Source organism: Chiroxiphia lanceolata, chromosome 1 (genome assembly GCF_009829145.1).
Source record: "Chiroxiphia lanceolata isolate bChiLan1 chromosome 1, bChiLan1.pri, whole genome shotgun sequence".
NCBI lineage: Eukaryota > Metazoa > Chordata > Aves > Passeriformes > Pipridae > Chiroxiphia > Chiroxiphia lanceolata.
The window spans coordinates 30,604,009-30,623,897 of NC_045637.1; the positions used below are offsets into that span (position 1 = coordinate 30,604,009).

At 35.9% G+C, this 19,889-nt stretch overlaps 1 protein-coding gene across 4 annotated transcripts in view; it reads right to left on the bottom strand.

Annotated features, from left to right (window-relative positions):
- ZC2HC1A (zinc finger C2HC-type containing 1A) overlaps nucleotides 1-19,889 on the bottom strand; it is a 67,316-nt gene that overhangs the window by 37,759 nt on the left and 9,668 nt on the right. For 3 of the 4 annotated variants that reach the window (XR_004357874.1, XM_032692441.1, XM_032692426.1), the window contains exons 2-7: nucleotides 16,266-16,339; nucleotides 15,426-15,542; nucleotides 15,086-15,221; nucleotides 11,866-12,014; nucleotides 10,785-10,884; nucleotides 10,152-10,260 (exon numbers count right to left, since the gene is read on the bottom strand). Coding sequence is in view for 3 of the 4 variants with exons in the window: in XM_032692441.1 (XP_032548332.1) it covers nucleotides 10,152-10,260; nucleotides 10,785-10,884; nucleotides 11,866-12,014; nucleotides 15,086-15,221; nucleotides 15,426-15,542; nucleotides 16,266-16,339 (685 nt within the window). In the remaining variant the exon portion in view is untranslated. Of the gene's footprint in view, nucleotides 1-4,372; nucleotides 4,493-10,151; nucleotides 10,261-10,784; nucleotides 10,885-11,865; nucleotides 12,015-15,085; nucleotides 15,222-15,425; nucleotides 15,543-16,265; nucleotides 16,340-19,889 lie in introns of all 4 variants that reach the window. The other variant, XM_032692449.1, reaches the window with a different exon arrangement.

A 19,889-nucleotide genomic window follows, 5' to 3' on the forward strand; every position in this document is an offset into this window, starting at 1 on the left:
AATAGACTGCAGGTCTTAATAGTTTAAGATCTGCAGAAAGGACATCATATTCTCAAGACTTTGTGACCAATATGAAGTAAGTCACAAGACTTTTTTCTTCATACCCACAGACTTTATTTAGGATGCATGCTTCTTAGATAACGCTGTAGATCCTCTTTCTTCAAAGCATAATTATATTGAGAATATAAACAGAAGGAGGAGAGAAAAAAAAGTGCATCCAGCTGGGCATTAGGGCCTCATTTTTAACAGCCTGTCACAGTGTTCCTAAAGTTGGCTTCAACAGTATGACCACATAGTTGCAAAAGCTGTTTTTCTCAAGATTCGTGAGTTTTATGAGAAGCCAGTATACAACAAATAGCGCATCCCAAATATAGAGAACATCTCACAGCTTGCTTTGATGAGTAGAGAAACATCAGAGTCCCCTGAAAAATCTGAGTGGCACTAAGAAAAATAAATAGGAAGGGGCATTGTTTTAGCATTAGTGACCGAGGACAGAAGTTTTCATCATTGCTCAAAAGAATTACCATTCACTGGAATTTCTTCTTCTTTGGCTAGTGTTCAGTTACTATGACATCTTGTGCATGACCCACCAAGTTTTTCTGTTCTCATTCTTGAACAGCTATGCATAAATGAAATTTAGGTGGGACTGGCTCATGTACATTAAAAAAAATTAAAACGAGACTCCATTAAAAAAGGTTAGCCATCAAGAGCCCATTCAGCAACAAAAACCCAAAAGTGAATTTTTTTTTCCCTTCCATTCAGATGAACCTAACTGTTCCTTTCAGAATTATACACAACCTGGTCTTGGTTTGGTTTTCAAAGCATATATAAGGAAATGCATTCAACTCCAGTAACTTCAAATGCAACACTGATACAGCTGAGGAACATGTAATAACTCCTGAATTATAGACATGTTGCATAAAACACTTCTTCCATCATTTCATGAGCGTAGGCTAAAGACGGCTTTTCAGCTCCTTCCATCACTTAAACTAATGGTGAATTGATCAAATGATTAAGCACAAAGGTGGAAATCAGAACTAAATTTAAGATTAAATAAAGTGAAATAATACCTAACTAAAGTATTCAAGTTTAACAAGAATGGCTTTGACATGGAACAGGGAGAGTGGAATGATCAAAGATTCTTGCTCACTGGGCAGAATACTAACCTGCTTCATTAGTTTTCCTGCCTGCCCTCTTATTTAACAAGGAGATCCTAAGGATGGATTTACTTGAAAAAAAACACTGTGGAGACTGAAAAGCACTATGTCAGTTATATCAGAATTAAAACTTACTAAAAGTTATGTCTTTCAGAAGTTATAGAATTCCAGGATAAAAGTCTAAATGTAACCTAAATTACACTGCTACAAGTATGCACAACAGTACAGATGCTAAATACTCTATTATTTCCTCCATCTCATTTTACAATGAGGAGAGACCTTTGCTTATAATTGAGTAAAATTCACTAGAGCTCAATAGTGGAAAGAACATATCAGACTGTTACTTCACCTGCTAAGGAAGCTAGAAAAGCATTTAAAGAAAAAAATCAGCTGTACACACAGAAACAGTATGGACCATCATGGATCAGGGATGGTCAGACAATGACACAAAGAATAGAATTGTGTCTCAATTTCTGTTTAGACAGCTCAAAGTAGTTTAAAGTAAATTTTCCAAAAATATTACTGACTCATTTTTCTCTGGATTTTCACCTTGGGACTAACATAATTCTTTTTCAAAACTAACAGCAATAATTTCTTAAACTGAAGTCTTTTCAGGGTGTACTTTGAATCAATTGGCTTTGAACATCATGTTAGGAGTCCTAGATATCTGAAATAAATTGACATGAAAAACAGGCCACTATTCTTTCCTGTATTTTAACTGTTCAGTTTTCTAAGATATGTACCATATACCCTCCTCCCACTAGGTACTCTGAAAATTAATCTGATGCTTTAATACTAGGTGTACATTAAAGAAATTTCAGAGAAATTAGTGCCTTAAAAACATTATTTGTATTGTGTCTAGTGCAGCATTCAGTGACTGAACAAGGGAGGGGTGGGAAGAAATCAAAATTCTGAAAAGCCACATTCAAAGCGCACTGTCCAGCCTGTCTATTAAGGGAGGCAAAGTCCCATGAACAGATAAAACATCATTCATTAAAGGTTTAACAGGACATCTTCATTCCAAAATGTTTAAACATAGCTTTCTGCATAATTTCTGCAGTCTTTTTTCACTAGTTTTCTAAATACACAGAAAAAAACCCTAAATATATTTTCAGACTAGAAATTTTAATATAAGTCTTGTAATTAACTGCAATGACTCTCATTGACTGCAATGAACAGCAACCTCACCTGCTTGAACCAGATGGTCCATTGTGGTCTCTTCCAACCTTACCCGCTCTGTGATTCTGTGATTTCTGCCTTTTTTGATGAGTAAATCAATACAAGTAGCAGGCTGCCACTGTCTACGTCTTTATTCAGCTCAAATCTGGACACATAATTAGCAGCAGGTTTCATGTATATTTGGTGAAAAACCTTGAAATTGCATCCTTAAGTAGTAATCTGATCTCTAGAGAGAGGTCTTCCAATGAAGTCGGATATTCTTGATTATTCAACTTTTGCCACAACAGCTTAGGTCTCTTTTGATCTGTCCCATCTCTGCTATCTACTTACTCACTTATTTTTTTCTGTTTGGTTGGATTTTTTGTTTTGATTTTGAAAAACTATATAAAATCCCCACTGTAAGTTGTATCACATGAAGTATTAATACAGCCTGACAGCAGAGGAGGCTGTGTACCACAACCACCTGGAACTCCTAAAATCTGGACATACCATTAAAGACATTTATTATCGACTTTCAATTTTAAAAGAAATAAGACTGAAGGTGACTTCCTTTCCTAAAGCAGCTCATGTTGTACATCCTATTGAATTACCACTGCTTGCAAAATAAAAATCTGAAAGAAATGTGTAAAGAAGCTTGTCTTTTTCTATGCATGCATCAGTATCATAAAATACTGATATATAAAGCTTGCTTCCTAGACAGGGTGTTTTCAGATATTTTTGACAGTTGTCATCGTAACACCCACAACAGCTCATGGTTCTGTGCAAAGTCATAAATAATTTTCTGATGATTAATGCCATGCATCCCAAAGTCCAGAAACCTCTGCCATCCACACTGCTATGCTGAGTTTAAGAATCGCTAGGAACTATCCACATTTGCTGAACATTGTTGGCATACAACACCCTGAATCATCTCCCGCAAGGAAGGCAGATTTAACTCACCAACTCTGGATATTTCAGTAAGAACAAGAGAGGTGTTATGAAGAACAGAGCAAGTGTCTATATTCTTAAAGAAATTTTCTCAAGAAAAATCAAATCACCACTGTACGGACTGGGGATATTGTAAGCAATTGTAGTAACTTGTTAAGTCAAATTTTCAACATCTTAATAATGTATTAAAAAATGAAAAACTGACCTGATTTTTGGTGGTTCACAGGATTTTTAACTCTAACCAAATATGCAAAACAACAAATAAAGAAAGAAAATTTTGTTTGTCTAGAAAGAGCTTTCCCTCCTTTCACTGCTTTTTTGCTTCTTCATATAGAAACCCAAGTTCAAATGTTTTGTCCCTGTCTCAAAGATATTACAGCTTTGGTTACAGCATTAAGAGATTCAGACACATTTCTACTCTTTAAAGCTTTCCATTTCATGTATGTGCCATATCATTCATTACTAATTTCTCTTTTGCAATACGCTTTAAGGTACAGTTTATGAAAAAACAGCCTATTTGAATTTGGCATCTTACAAATTGTATCAAAGGCTTAACTACGATATAGTATCTATTTCCTTTTTAAAAGATCAGAATAACTGGAATACCCTTCCTTCCAAACTCAGATCTTATAAAGACTTCTGAATATTCAAAAGTCTTTGTATGAGATAACTTGGACTTAACAAAAGACTTTACCTTTCATTACAAAGTCTGCCTTCCACATGTTTTTGGAACAGATATAGGAGAGAGAGAAACATTTGACCTTAAGGGAATAAAATTACTAAAATAGTACAATTATCAGGCTTAAATTCTTACTTCAGCTTTATATCATGCAAATCAGTTTGATCTCAGATTTAGAAAGACAGAAGTTTATCACTCTTAAGTCATAACCTATCAGTGACAGAAGAAATCAAATCTGAGGAAAATGTGCATCCTTCCCGTCCCACTATGAAGCTGTTTACCTCTCACTGATACTAATTGTATCATCTACTCGTCTCCCACAGCACTTATATTGAAGATATACTGGGCAGCTCATGTCTGTCAAGGGCACACTTTTCTGCTTAAAAGGAACATTTCTGCAAAACAGATAAACCATACTGATTTGTAATACTTCTTTATAGACAAGAACTCATTTGATCTTTTGTTGTTACTGTCTGGTTTTGTATCAGTGTCATAAAACCTTTGTACATTTCTTCCAGTGTGCAGTGCTGGGCCTAACTTGTCCATCTTACTACTAAAATATATAAACAGGTACTCATAAGGAGATTGCTAAATTGCTATTCAAGTTATCGCAGAAAAAAATAAAGTACTCACAGTTAAATACCTATATTACCAAAGAAACCCCACTGACTTAAAAAAGAATGTATAAAACAGACTTTAATTATCCAACAAACAAAAGGGTTTTTCTTGCTTTAATGAGGAGAGGATTTCATAGACTTATGTCTGGATTAGGTATTCTCACAATCTGCACAATGTATGCACATTTGGTCTCCTTTAAGAATAACTTTCATGTCACACATTGCATCTAGAAAAGGGGGCTCATAATTTCACGTTGCAAGTTTAAGGCGTTAGAAAGTAATAGATATGTAAGTACAAGACTTCTTAACTTTAAATTGGCAAGGAGTAAATTTTTTTCCTTTTTCACTTCTTTTTTTGTTCTGTAAAGGATGAACAGAGGCAAGCCTGAAAGAAACCCAACTTTGTTTTAATAACAAAAAAACCTATGCACAATAGGCAGTACTATATGCACAGGCAATACTTTAATACTTTTTTTTACTATTGTGGATAACATTTCCAAAGCAAAAAGAATAAATCAAAAGTAAAATTTTAAAACCATTGGAAAAAAAAAGCAACCAACCAAATAATAAAAAAACCCCACCCCTCATTCATATCATCATAAGGAAAATTGTAGTTTTTCAGAAATCACAACTTATATTAGAAAAATTATATCTTCAAGTAAAGTTCTGCATTTTTATAATCTTAAATCATTAAGTAAAAGCTACAAAAATCCCATTATACCACCATTCCTACCTCAATAATGTAACCAAAGTTTCTTCTCAAAAGAAGCCTGGTAACTTAGCCTTAACTGGAAAATTATAACACTTAAAGAGTATTTTTATTTATTTTTTTCTGAGATTAAAGAACTATGAGGAAACAAACCAAGCAAAACTGATGGACATCTATCAGAGGCTGAAGCTTAACTCTTCTGTTTCTCATCCCTAAAGGGAAGTCATAAGGAAAAAACAAGTAAAACCAACAAAACACACTCTCACACCCCAAGAAATAATTTCTTAAAATTATTGTGCAGTTTTCTGATTCTTGTCATACAACCCTAATAAACTACAATGCCAGGAAAATTACAAAAGAGCTAATTGCTGTCAAGGAAGCATATTATTTTCAATATAGCTTCTTATACATACTAAAACAAAACCAAAACAAAAACCCACACAACAGCTGTTGTGTATCTGTGACATCCATATCATATTACTTTTCATACTCCTCATATTAAAAGGTACAGAACCTGTAGAGCTTCCAATATAATTTATTTTTTGGGAAGTTTCTGGTGTGAATCTTGCAATCCACATTATGGATCTTACGCTTCAAAGGATATGTCCCCATAAGGAACAAAAATTCAACAGTGCTAAGTGATATTCATTTTAAAGTCAGCAAGGAACACCGGGATTTTAGTCTTGACAATTTAGCCCCAATAATGCAGGCAGCAAGATAACCTCCCCTACAGTTTCTCTTTTCACTCCTCTTCCCAAACAGATGTTCTAGTTCAAACTAATTAACCCAGGAAATGCTTAATCAATTCCTGTTTGACTCAATAAATACTCTTTACATACTTCCCAAGGAACTGAGAAACAATATTGAGGTCTTTGACACTGCAAGACTCATACTGCAACCTAACATGATTTTCTTAGTTATTTTTGAACCCTTAAAATATTATCAGCGTAATCTGTGAACATCAGGCACCTACAGAGTAGAATAACAAAGAAATAATGTAGAAGCAGTCATAATATTGTCAAAATAAAGACATACAGTATTTTTTCAAACTTAGACAGCCCTTTCACGTTCTAATGAAAAAAACACAATCGTAAGAATCTTCTGAAAAGCAACCCAAGACAGCTCCTTACTTTTCTTCATTTCATTGAACAAAGTTCTGTAAGCTACAGTCTTAATGAAAGGAACAAGCTATTTTTAAAAGATAATGTTTTAAAGGCTACAAATGTGGTATGCAAAATACATTAAGTGGAATTTAAAATTTACTGGTGTTGGTTTAGCGTGCCATTCGTACTGTATTTCAGCTGTAAGACAGTACTGGATGTACCACTAGCAGACATGATTCCCAGGAAGCATAACTTTGATCAGCTTAACATTAAATAATACAATTTATCCCCAAAATAAAATATAAATTACGAATTAATTTCTAAAGGTTCATTTGCCCTATTAAAAAATATCATATAATTTTCCAAGTCTCGGTTAAAAAAAGAAACAAAACAAAACTGCTCATAAATGAAACGTGCACAGAAAATTATCTGTACAAGCAAAAGATCCCTGGCTGGCCACAAATAGTGGGGTCAAGCTCTGCTAGGCAAAACAGTTTGCATGTGGGTCCAGAGTTTGCCTGTTTGCCTAACCTTTAGATTACAAAGAACCTAGCCAATTTTTAGTCCCAAAGATCTGATTACTTCTGCCAGCTTACTAGAATTGTCCTACCCCTCAAGAAATGTAAAACAGTGCTAACCTCTACACTATTACAAAATGCATATCAAACTTGGGTTCATAACAAGATTCACTATCAAACGATAAGCCTAGTGACAATTTATGCAGAATTAATTTTCTTTTTCTCAGTTCTTCAATATCAAAAAGATAAACCCCTATTTTCACCCAAGTGACTGAAGGTTTTCCTACAGTGACATGCTACTCTTGCACTCTTACTTGATTCTCTAGGACTCAGAGATGATGCCCTTATGCTGCACTTTCATTCATACTGGAATAACTGGCTGTGTTCTTACTCTGTCCAGGCAGAAAAAGAAAACACTCACAGCAGAACTCAGCTGGCACATTCTGATCTACACATACAAAGTAAGCCTCGCTGACACTAACCTAGTTAATACTGATGTTGCTGTGGTGTGCTCTCTCAGTCCTTTACTCGGGGAGCAGAAGAGAATTCAAATTAAAAAAATGAAACCACATGGTAAATATGACTTACAATAAGGCAGTTCATAAAATTTGGTTGCATTTCTGCTTGAACAAAATAAAAATTTATACAAGGATATTGTGTTTGAACTTTATATGAGATGAAGTTCGAGACTCTTTCCTTTACAGAACTAAACACCTTGCACACAGCCCGTTTCAGCCTCGACCTTTAAAAAAGCCTCGACCTTTAAAACCACGGCACGAGCAGCTCCCTGTGCCTGTCACGGGTGTTTCGGGCAGCATTCCAAGAGCACCACCTGAAGGGCGAGAGGGGAACTGCAGCCCACATATGTCCCTGCCCTCTAGCTCTGGGATCATCCTGCCCCTCGTCCCTCCATCACAGAGAACAGGGACCACAACTCCACAGAAAGCAGTAGTGTCTAAAATAAATTTCCCCCTCCAACACACATATAGTTCCTCCTTGATACTGCACAATATAATTGTAATTCCACTATTCAGCCTCTCTACTATTACCTCTTTGCCAAATCCAGAATTAAAACAATCCAGGCAAAAATGGAAGGTTCCACATTTAAGTAATAGATTTAAAAAAACCCAAAATGTACAGTTTCCCTTAGTGCAAACTGCAGGAGCCTGTTTTTCACAACAAGACCTTGAATTTAACCTGGTCAAAAAAAACGTGCGGAGACTCTTAAATGTTTGTCAAGGAAAAAAGAGACAGTGACTGCTTAACAATCCATTTAAAGGATTGCCCTTAATACAATCTATGTAACATTGCTCAGTAAATCATTTCACTGACAACTCAGAAGTAAGAGCATGACATCTTACACCATAAGCTCTGTCTGACTTAGGTACAACACAATCCCAGACCTCATGGTTAGTCATTTTATTGGTTAAATCATAAATGTAGTAAAAGAAATATATCTTGTTTCATCCTAATGAGGGTTACTTTAAAAAGCTCTTTGATTTTAAAAAATAATTCCAGCTGCAATTAGCTATAGCCCAAATTATAAGATGTTTCAATGTTTAAAATCTGTGTCACTACAGTATTAACTATTCTCACTCTCTGACATAAGATGTTGACTGCTAGTGTCTCAGTCCCAGGTCTGATAAAATTTTGTAGGTATTTCAATAAAACCCAGTGTATTTCCCCCTCACACCCCAATACAAAGGACAAAGTTGAGATGTTAAGCCTGAAGTGTCAGGGATTTGCGCTGCAAATTTTATTTCAACCGAAAGTCAATTCAATTCAACCAAAGGTGTCCAAAGACCCTTATTATCTCCCATAAACATATTAAAAAGCACACCCACAAATATGAAAATGAGAAAGGAGTTGCCCCCTCCCACCCCACCATCTAGGAGCACAGCAACTGGTAACCAATTACTACCAATTAACTACAGTCACACCTCCATTTTTCCAAAAAGTATAAAATAGATATTTGAGATACTCCATTTTTGAGGATGAGAACATGACCTTACTTTGTGGAAAGTCAAGGAGCTTGCTCCTCTCTTCCTTCTCAAAGCTGTGATGCCTCTTTGGTAAGATTTGTGTCTCTGACTATGTCAGAGTATAGCTGGGAGCACTTGTACCTTGCACTATACACTTTATTTTGTAGATCTAGTGCATTTATCACCAGCAATCTAACAAGAATTAATAACCTGTCGCTTCAATAAACTACACTATTTGTGATTCTGAAAGTTCTTATTGAATGTAACCAGACTTAAAGCACCTAACTGGTTATAATCAGAACTGAATCCTCATGCTACAAGGCATTAGGAGGGAGGTATGACAGAGCTGTCATTCATATTTGTGCGTAACTTGTAAAACCTAAAAGCAATAAACTAAAAATCACTAGTTTTGTCTAATTGCTATCCATCCCCATGAGTTCTTTCAGAATGTCCTTTTTTTTTCTCATGAACTTAAGCCATTGTTTTTCTCCACCTTATAGCCTTCATCAATCAGATACTCATTTTTATAGGAACAAGTCTTTTTCAATCACCAGTGTTATAACTGCAAACACTTTGTTGTACGTTCTGTGTTCTCTCAGTGCTCCTTGGTGTTCCTTAAACTTCTGTAGAACTGCATCACTTTTCTTCTATCCCTTCCATAGATTTCTCTTTGAGATAATGTAAACGGTCTGCCCCCCTAGCAAAATATCAGTAACAGCCTTGATATCACACCAGCACTTACACTGAACTCTTGTAGTCTACATCTATCACTCCTTGCTGTTGTAAGTGTACTGTTTCCATTGCTTTATTTCTGCTCATTCATTGCCTGAAGACAGGAAAGGGAAGAAGGAAAACATCGCTCCTTCTGTGCTAAGAGAGGAGATACTCTCACAACTGGTAGTCTGTGGCAGAAGCCTCTTTCTTTTATTTCCATGAATTGCAGGAAATTATGCCTAATGCTTTCTCTTTTTTTAAGTCACTTCACATTCACCAGGAAAAAACTTTATAGCTCCAACCACTTCTGCATATCCATAGATATTTTATATCTATTTTTATCACCTGACTTCCTTCGTTGTTACTTTAACTTGAGAAAATGCATCTTTGCCTTTTCCAATGTTCCTTAAACATTAACTGTATTTATAAATAAAGGATAAATTCAAATTCTGAAGCTCAGCAGAAAAAAAATAAAAAGCAAGTGAAGCAGACCACAGAGACTTCTAGAACTAGCACAACATAAATATGAAATAAAGCACAAATGAAAACATTACATGGAAACTTACCCTGCCTGTGGGTTCACCACTCCCAGTGAGTTTTTATGAGCTGGTGATAACGTCTGAATTTTACTTCCAGTGGATCCAGATGAAGGCAGTGCTTTACTTGAAGAGGCACCTTGCAGTTAAAGCATGTATAAAAATATAAGAAAATATAAGAATTTGCTGGTGAAATGATGTAATTTATTACATATTTTTAACTGTAAAATTCAAAACAAGTTTTAGAAATATAAAGATATGAGCAAGTGTCAAGATACTAGGAAAACCAAATATTTTTCCAGAAATTTACAGGAAATATGCTACTGAGATATGTTTTACTCTAATAAAAAACGTTGGATCTCAATTACTTTCTTTACAAAGAAAAAGGAAAGAAATGTCAAAGTATGTACAAACAGAATATATTTGGTTTTGCAGATTCAATTCAGAAAAATAAAATAATTTGACCTGAGTCAAATAAACGAGAAGAGTATCCTCTGTGCTCAAGAGTCTTTTTAGATAGATGCCAATCAGTGCCCCTTCCAATTTTATTTTAAATGAGCTTTTACAAACCACTATTGCAAATAAACAATCAACTTTCACTGAATAATCTGAGAACTAATATTTAGAAAGGAAACGGAAATATTGATAACATTCATTTCATACCTACAACAGTTTTGCTAATTCCACTCGGCTGTGGTAAGCGCGACGATGGTGATGGTGTTGATCCTACAGAAGGCATCTTCTTAACAGCAGCAGGTTTGTACTGTAACAAAATACAACCTAGAAATGTAAGCAATTAAATCAAACTATCTATAAAACACAATAGGTAGTTCTTTCAGGTACTGTGGGAGAACAGGTGACTTCCTACTACGTAAACTGTTTCTGGTACGGGAATGTGCAAATGGTTTCTGCTAGTCTGCTTTCTTATACATACAGATGATTCCAGTAGAAGACATTCTCTAACTCAGCGGTTTTTAGTTGTTCAACAGTACATTGTTCTGCATTTTTCAATTTTCTACAGATTTTATCATCTTTTTCAACAGTTGTCTCACGAGATTAAAATTATGATCTCGTTACTAGTTAATTTAAAAAGACTACTCAAGGGCAGAATCATTTTTGTCTTTAAAATCCAAATCTTACGTTCACCTGTGCAGTCTGGACCAGTCCCAGCACCAGTTCAGAATACAGTACAAGAATCACTAAGTAACTACTTGTGTCTGTTTAACTCTTCCCAGCTTCCAGAAAAAAAGAGCATTACCACCAAATGAAAACACATATACACTTTAAACCTTCACTTTTTTCCTTAATATACCTGAAGCCCTCTAAAGCCTTCAATTACAGAAAATATTGCTGTCAGTTGTCCTGTAGCCATGTACCTCTGTTTGACTCCTTAAGGAACAGTCTTGAATTGGATTCAGAAAACTAGCACAACAGAAATTCAACTTCCTTCATAAAAACTGCATTTCTACTTCCTGCTGCTACCTTTACGTGTCATTTTCATACTTCTGAGTTACATTTATGACTGTTTTTGGCTTTGCAACTGCTGCCATCTGATTTATGGATCTCTGTAGCTCTTGTAAGAAAGCAAAAGCCTTGTCCATGCTTAGTGTTGCGTTTCGGTCTAGCGCAAATAACAAAATTACATAACAAAATAGTTAACTCCACTTAAAAGCAACACATTATTTAAAAAGCTTGGTTTGATGTTGAATGCAAGCTACAAGTTAAGAAAAATGTTGTAGCTCACCTGTGTTCGAGTAGGAAGCTTCCCTTTGGTATCAGCTGCCAATTTCCCCTTATTAGTAATACGTGCAGCTTGCTCCTTACAGAAATTGATGTGTCTGTCCGCTGCATTTTCATTAAATCTCCTCTGACAATATGGACACTGAATGTAATCTTAAAAACATAAAAATCTAACATTAATAACGTGTTTTAAAGGTGAGAGTGTTTTAAAGTCTTTTAAAGACCAGCCTCTCCCCCAGAGCAAATTATGGCTTCTTGAATCTGAAAATGAAATATGGATTGCTGGGGAAAAGAATATTGTCCATATGTAACAAAAAAGATGTTTCTCATTTGATGGATAAGAATCAGAATGGTTGAGGATCAGCAATAACCTAAACAAAATCAGAAACACTTTAAGAGATGCTGTTCTGCAGAGAAGGTAGCCTAAAAGGTATAGGGACATGGAAGGGATATCAGTTGGAAGGAAGTGGAGAAGAGATTAAACAAATAAACAAACAAAAATAATAATAATTTAAAAAAATCACAAACAGAGTTCAGTTTGTTCAAGATACGAAAATACATTAAAGCCTTTCACACACAAATAGCAAAAGAAAACAAAATCTGTTTCTTCTGGCAATTTTGAAAGACTGAGAAATACTAACTGCAATACTGGAAATTACCATTAAAAAAAATCATAAACTTAACAAACAAAAAGAATCAGAAGAAATTCAGCCAAAATTAGGAGATATCTCTAGAGACATGCAAAGGAGACTAATTGGTGGCTGTATTACTTTTCAAGATTAATTTCAAACAGTATTACATGCAGGAAATAGTATTACCCTCACTGGGGAAAAACAAGAAAGGCTACGCAAATATTTAAAATATTAAAAGATATATCAACTGTATGCTGGAAATACACAACTTAAAATACAGTGTCCCTGGAAAATAAAATGTTCAGACTGCAGTTTTACACAGATATTTCAGTGTTTAGAGATAGTGATGCTGTATTCTCCAGACTACAGTATTCAAAACCATGTAAACATCAACTTCAGAAAAGCCTGACGCCAGCAGAGCAAGTTAAATTAGGTAATTTTAGAAATGTATTGTAGAAAGTTAGCAGAGACTCAACAGTCACTGCCCCCAAAATTAGTTAGATATTATACAAATCTAAAATAAGATTTGGATTACATGTTACTACTCCAAATGCAGTAGATCTGTCTTAAATTGTTATCCCTTTAAAAATTAATAAAAAATTTTGAGTAAGTCAAAGGATGTAATGACCACCAAACCATGGACAGAGGATACAAGAAGGAACACAGAGAAGTAACATAATAGGAGTTTCATGGGGTAACAACAACAATTTTTTATTTATTTATTTTACATATACTCTGAGTGTTCTGACTGTAGCAACCATCAACTATACCTTAAGAGACAAAAGCTCAGACAAAAAGAACTACAGTATCTAGTCAAACCAAGAAAGTAAAAAAAAAAAAAAAAAAAAAAGCTAAAAAAGCTAAAAAAAGAAAAAAAGGAATAATGCAGCTATGAAAGCCCCTAGATAGCAGGACATTTCTGGCCAGGGCAGTACAAATATGCAGTCAAGTTCAAGATGCTTTAAGGTCCTTCTTAACATCATGAGGCTATTCCACACCTTTGCGGAAAAAGTGTAAGAGATCAAAGCAACAGTAAGTACTGCTTGTTTGTGAACTCAGAGTACTAAATTAAGTAGGAAATAGGAATACAAGGCTCTTTCCATCAAAAACAAAAAGAATAGCTGCTTGTTAGAAACAGGCGTGCAAAAGATAGAGCTGAATAGGAGAGGATGGATACACTCCATGATACCACGCACAACATTCCCTCTCTCCTCCAGGTCTCCTTCCAAAAGAGGAAAAGAAGCAACAGTAGCTGCTCCTGCTCTGTTTGTAAGACACGAATCCACTATCATTTTGTGCATCTTTTCATTGCTGATTTCCTCCTCCTAAGTCTTACCCACTGCAGCAGGATGAAGCCAGGAGACTAAACACAGTAAAACTTGGAAAACGTAAAAAATGGAAGGAAGAGAAATAGAGACACATTATCTCCCCTTTACCTCCTATTAGTTCTCAAGCAGGTTGAATAGAGTTATGTCCTTCACTTCAACTCATTTGCAGCCTCTGGAACCAAGGGAGCACCATTTTAGTAGCTTTTTCCAAGCTAGATTTAGTTCTGGGCTTTTACACCTGTAATTCAGAACCTATATAACTACATGATTAATGATTCTTTCCATGATCAAGCCTCATGATTCTTATCCACAGCTTTAGCTATTGGCTTTACTTTAAGATGTATATAGCTTTTCAAGATCCTGCATACAGAATACTGAACAATGCAACTTAACCTCTTATAGTGAATGCACAGTTACAATCCTCATACTAGACTAACACTTTTCTGTAGAGAAACAAGGTAGGGAACACTTTACATACTCACTTGACCACAGACAGGCAGAAGCAAACACATGCCTTTTTCCATTTTTCTTAATATTTCTGAAAATAGCTGATTGAGCTGATCAAATGGCTTAGCTTTGAGGACAAGAGGAAGAAATATACTCTCCAACCTATTATCACATCCTAGAAGTTACATGAAAAGTATATTTCCTTCTCACTCATATCAGACTGCTTCAACACTTTACCCAGCCTCAGTTCTGAAGGCACCCAAGGACTGCCACTCCCTTGATAATACAAAATCCACACATCTCACATACCCAAAACACAAATACTCCCACAACATGAGGATCATATGCACATTAAGGCATACACTGCATACATGAAACTAAATGTGAATGCAGCAAGAAATGGGAGAGACTACATTTGAAGAACAGTGTTGATGTGCACTCCCACAATGTAAATACGTTTTGGGTGCCAGCTAATTAAAAAGATACTCTGCTATTTCTGAGCTGTTCCACTGTTGTGGACACAAACAAGGTATTGAAACAAGTTGTCCAGCCTATGGCTTATAAGATGGTAGCAAGCTGGAAGCTGGCCACAACCACCCTTTGACACGTTAAAAACAAAGTCATGCACTTTGACTGCTACACAGGATGTGAGCCAGCCAGACCCATGGTCACAAACCAGCACGTGCACAGAGATAATATGGTAAGTCATCTTCAAGAACTTGTGAATATTGTATTCCAACAAATTCCTTTCCAATTCAGATTTTTACAAATTAAGTTTAAAAAAAAAATCTCTAAGTAATTTGACTGTTTCACATACCAGGGTCATATGATGGCGGAGGTGGTGGAGGGAGTTTTCCACCGTCTTTAAGATTAAGTCCTTTGGCTGCTCGTATAGTTGCTATAAATTCTTCATGCTTTCGTCGCCAGTTGGAAGGTTTTTTGGGTGGTTCTGGCTAAGAAGCAAAAAAGAAAGCTTTATCTGTTTGAAGTTTTTACTTCAAGCTAAGTATGTGCCTTATTTCAGTATACAATATTATAGTTAGATTTCTTCCAGATCCTAGTTGATCTAATTATCAAGAACTGCCAGCAGAAATAAGCCTTATAATGCATATATAGTTTGCCTAAAACATTTGTATTCAGAGCAAATTATAACATACCCGTGGCTTAAGAGGTTTTACTGTGGGAATGTCAGTTCCTTCTGCTCTCTGTCGGCTGGAATCGAATGTCTTCCTTTTCTTGGCAGAAGTTTTTTGGCAAATGGGTCCATGCTTTTTCTACAAGCAGTAGCAAAATAAAAGGAGAATACACAACTTAGTTTTGAAAATAGAAGTTATTAACACATTATTTCTCTCTCTCTTGATGTACCAGTCAGCAAAAAAGGCCCAACTCCTGATGAAAAAGCTCTGACTGTTTTCACTCAAACATTTATGCCAGCTATTACCTTTAAAACAGAACTACAGGAAATCATGAATGCATATACATGGTCACAAAAACATGGGCGATGATGAAAAAAAGTAGGAGACATCTATATTTGCTCCTTGCACATAAAAAATTGATGACAGGTAGGCAGCATTTGCCTTGAGTGGCAAGACAAATCAGAGGTGCCTGAAATTCATATTCACATTTAAGGACAGACCAATTTCTATTAAAAATGGAGAACAGAGTCTTTTGAAGACAAAACACTTCATTTACTATCTGAGACTATAAACCAAGATATAAAGCTGCAGAGACAAGGACTGATTCTGTAACCCTAGAGAAGATGCTTTTAGAAGCATGTATTCAGAAAGTGATGGGATCTTAAAATAAAATTAACCTCCCTTTAAGGAGCTTTCAAACTGAGACAACTCGAATCATTAATTATTCGGGGAAAAACCCAAAACCCCCACCAAAACAAAGCACCTTGATCTACTTTATTCAGCTATAGTGACTACTGTTTAACTCTCATATCAATTTATCAAATCTAAAAGCCAACAGGACTCATACTGTTATGAACTTACCAGTGCTGCTGGAAAGAAAGTCCTTCCACAAATCTTACATGGCAACAGATCTCCAGTTTGCGCTGCAACCTCACCTTAAAAAAACAACATACTTCTATAAGAAAATTTGGTTAAATTAATGATAAAACATGCTTTCAAAAATGCTAACCTCATATATACTTAGCAAAAGTAACAGATATTACTGTAAATATACATCCTTTGACCTGTGCAGAGACTAGGAAGATGAGAAAGGCAAATAAGATATAGAAGTCCTTAGGTGCTTTTGAAAGTTGTCAGGCCCAGTAACGTGACACCAGCAATTCTGATAATTTACAATATGTAACTCCACACCCTTAAAAGGATACAGACATGTCAACATGCAAATGACAAATCCACTCTAAGTCCCAATAACAGCTAAAACCCACCAAGAATAATGATATTTCATGGTATTTCTGTCTTTGGAAGAGAATCATCTGTTATAGTTTCAAACATAAGACACATCCTATCACTTATTTTTCTCTACTGAGTTAAACTATTCCACTTTCTCTTGTAAAGAAAAGAGTCTTTGATGCTATTTTTACTATATATTTTATTCAGATTATTACTGATGGTTTACAAAAGCATTTCTGATGTTGCTATTCAAGTAGTGGTAACAAAAATGTAAATGCCATACTTGACATACAGCAGATCCACAGAACCAGACAAAAGACCAAAAAATCAAATCATCCAGGCCTATGCAAGCAAATATATTCGTATAGCATGCATTATGCAATGGAGACATGGCAGAGATGAAAACCTCCAGAGTTTCCCAATAAAAGGCATGTATTATATCTACTACTGATCAGAGGAATACAGGGATATTTTTATATCATGTATACATCAAGAAAAAGGTGTTAAGTCTGGACTGAGACTTACTAGTTGCCCTCTCTATAGTCAACTGACTATTACAACACAACTGCTCTATTTATACCACATTAAAGTAAAAAACACTGTGATTTGACTTGTATTTTAGGTAAAGCAATGGCTTAAACTAACCAAGTTATCAACATAGCAATGTTCAATGATTTGATCAGCTTTTGTCCCCTGTTTCCCAGTGGAAAACTATTTTCCATCTAAACACATACACTTGTTGATTAAGTGTACAACCAGTCGTAAAAAAATGAATAATTTAACAAAATACTTCACAGCAAACACACAGATTCTAGAAGCCATGGGTTCCACTGAAAATCTGTTTTTCCCCAAAAAATTAAAACTGAGATTTTTGTATCAATATGTAACTATTGTCTATTTCTTTTTCAATTACTTAAAGGAAATTCATTAGCAGTATGTAACTACCTATAATGTATTAGTTGTATGCATACACTACAGAGCACAATGCATTTTTAGAATCATAATCATATGAAGTGTTGTGCAGTTTAAAACATTTATGCTCATATCTTTAATTAATATATATGCCTTTTCCATGTAGACATGAATAGGCCCATGTTGCCATAGCATAGCAGGACTGCACTGACAGTAACCAAGTTTTAAAACTGAAAGTCCTAATCAAGCTTCCTTTTGTGCCATCTAAATGTCTGTGTTTAGATGTACACAAGTAGGAAAAAGTAAGAAAAATACAAAACATGCAGATAAATCTTATTTTTCTTATATTCTTGCATTGAATTATACTTGAATGTTATCAAGATTTACCAGGAACTGATTTTTTAACCGTATTTTTTCAATCTCAATTTTAAACAATCATATCTAAAAATTTTTCCATAGGTCTGTTTTCCTAAATCCACAAGCAATAACATGCACACTGTTTGTACATAGCTTAGAGGGCTGGAACCTGCCCTCACCATTGACATCATCGTCATCATCATCATGGCTGGGCTTCGCGAACAAAGATTTGGGAAGGGCTCTACCCACGTTTGTTACAAGCGCGTTGGTGGCTAAAAACGTCAATATGAGATAGACACGTCCGGTTGCAAAAGGCACAGCAGAAAGACTCCTTAGGTGGTACATTCTGCAAGACACGATTCCTTCTGCGTTGTCTTTTCTCCTCGAGAGTGATCCTGCGTGTGTTCTCAAAAGCATCAGCAGCGTTATAGATGGTGTGTCTCCAGACCTCCCGACTGGAGGCCAGAGTAGACCAGTTATGTTGATCAATATGGCCAAGGCTGAGATGTTGTTTCAGGGAGTCCTTGTATCTTCTCTTTGGGGCTCCTCTCTTGCGGCAGCCGGTGGCAAGTTCACCATAAAGCAAGATCTTAGGGAGGCGGTGGTCCTTCATCCTGGAGACGTGCCCTGCCCAGCACAGCTGTGTTCTCAGCAACATGGCCTCAATGCTTGTGACTGCTGCTTGTTCTAGAACAGATGTATTGGTCACATAATCTGACCAGTGGATGTTTAGGATTGTGCGGAGACAGCGCTGATGGAAGCATTGAAGAGATGCAGACGGTAAACGACCTATGATTCGCATCCATATAAGAGAGTAGACAGCACAATGGCTCTGTAAACACTGATCTTTGTACTTTTCTTCACGTGTTAATTTTGCCAAACTCTTTCATGGAGTTTTCCAAAAGCACTATATGCCTTTGCCAACCTGTTGTCTATCTCCCCGTCAATCTTACCATCTGAGGAGATGAGGCTACCTAGGTAATTAAACTGCTGGACTGATATGAGCTCTGATTCGCCAATGGTGATATGGGGATGATGGAAGACTTCCTGAGGTGCAGGTTGATAGAGAACTTTTGTCTTCTTTAAGCTGACTTCCAGCCCAAAGAGCTCAGTCAGGGCCGTGCCGCGGGACCACTACGTTCCTCACCATTGACCTCAAGGGTAAATAGCAATGGTTGTAAGCTTTTCTCAATTATTCCACTCAAAAATTATAAGGTATGCACAGATTTGTTTGTTTGCTTCATGAATTCATTCTTCAGTGTTCCCAGCACTCTTAGTAAAGATAACCTACAAACTCACTTCTGCTAAAGAGTTCAACTTCCTTCTATGACATCATTCTAATACAACCCTCAGCTTTGTAGGAACAAGTGAGAAAGGCATTTCACGGCAACACAAAGTGACACTGTTTGCAGCTTTCAGAAACTAGCTGAAATAAATTAGAATAAGTGATCTTGAAATCAACTATATAACCTAAGATGGAAGATTTGATTGAGACAAGAATTCTTTCAAGTATCTGTCTTAGTAAAAGAAGAAAAGCTGTATTTCCCATTTTCTTCACTGTTCACTAAACTCTGGAATCTGAGCTTGTGTTTAAATTCACCATTAAAAGAAGTAGACTTGATAGCTGCTCACCTGATCGAGCAGTATTTACATAGGACATACCAATGCATAAGGAATGCCAATTAGCACTTAGTGCAGCTACAGTTATGGAGCTGTATTTCCTTACAGCATTCCTAGCCTCCTTTGTTGCTGGCAGGTAATCATATTTGCCCAGAGCTATTTCTACCACCAACACCTCCCCTGAAACACAAATAACTGATTCAAAGCACAAAAGGAAGTTATTTAAAAAAAAAGAATGCTCCTGAAGTTTTGTTGAAAACAGGAAGCCTAGTGTCTTTTATATTTGCACACTTATCCCTTCAGCTTCTTAATCATTCCTCTGTGATTTTCCCCACCTTTAAGGTTAAAAGAAAAAAAAATCCCCAA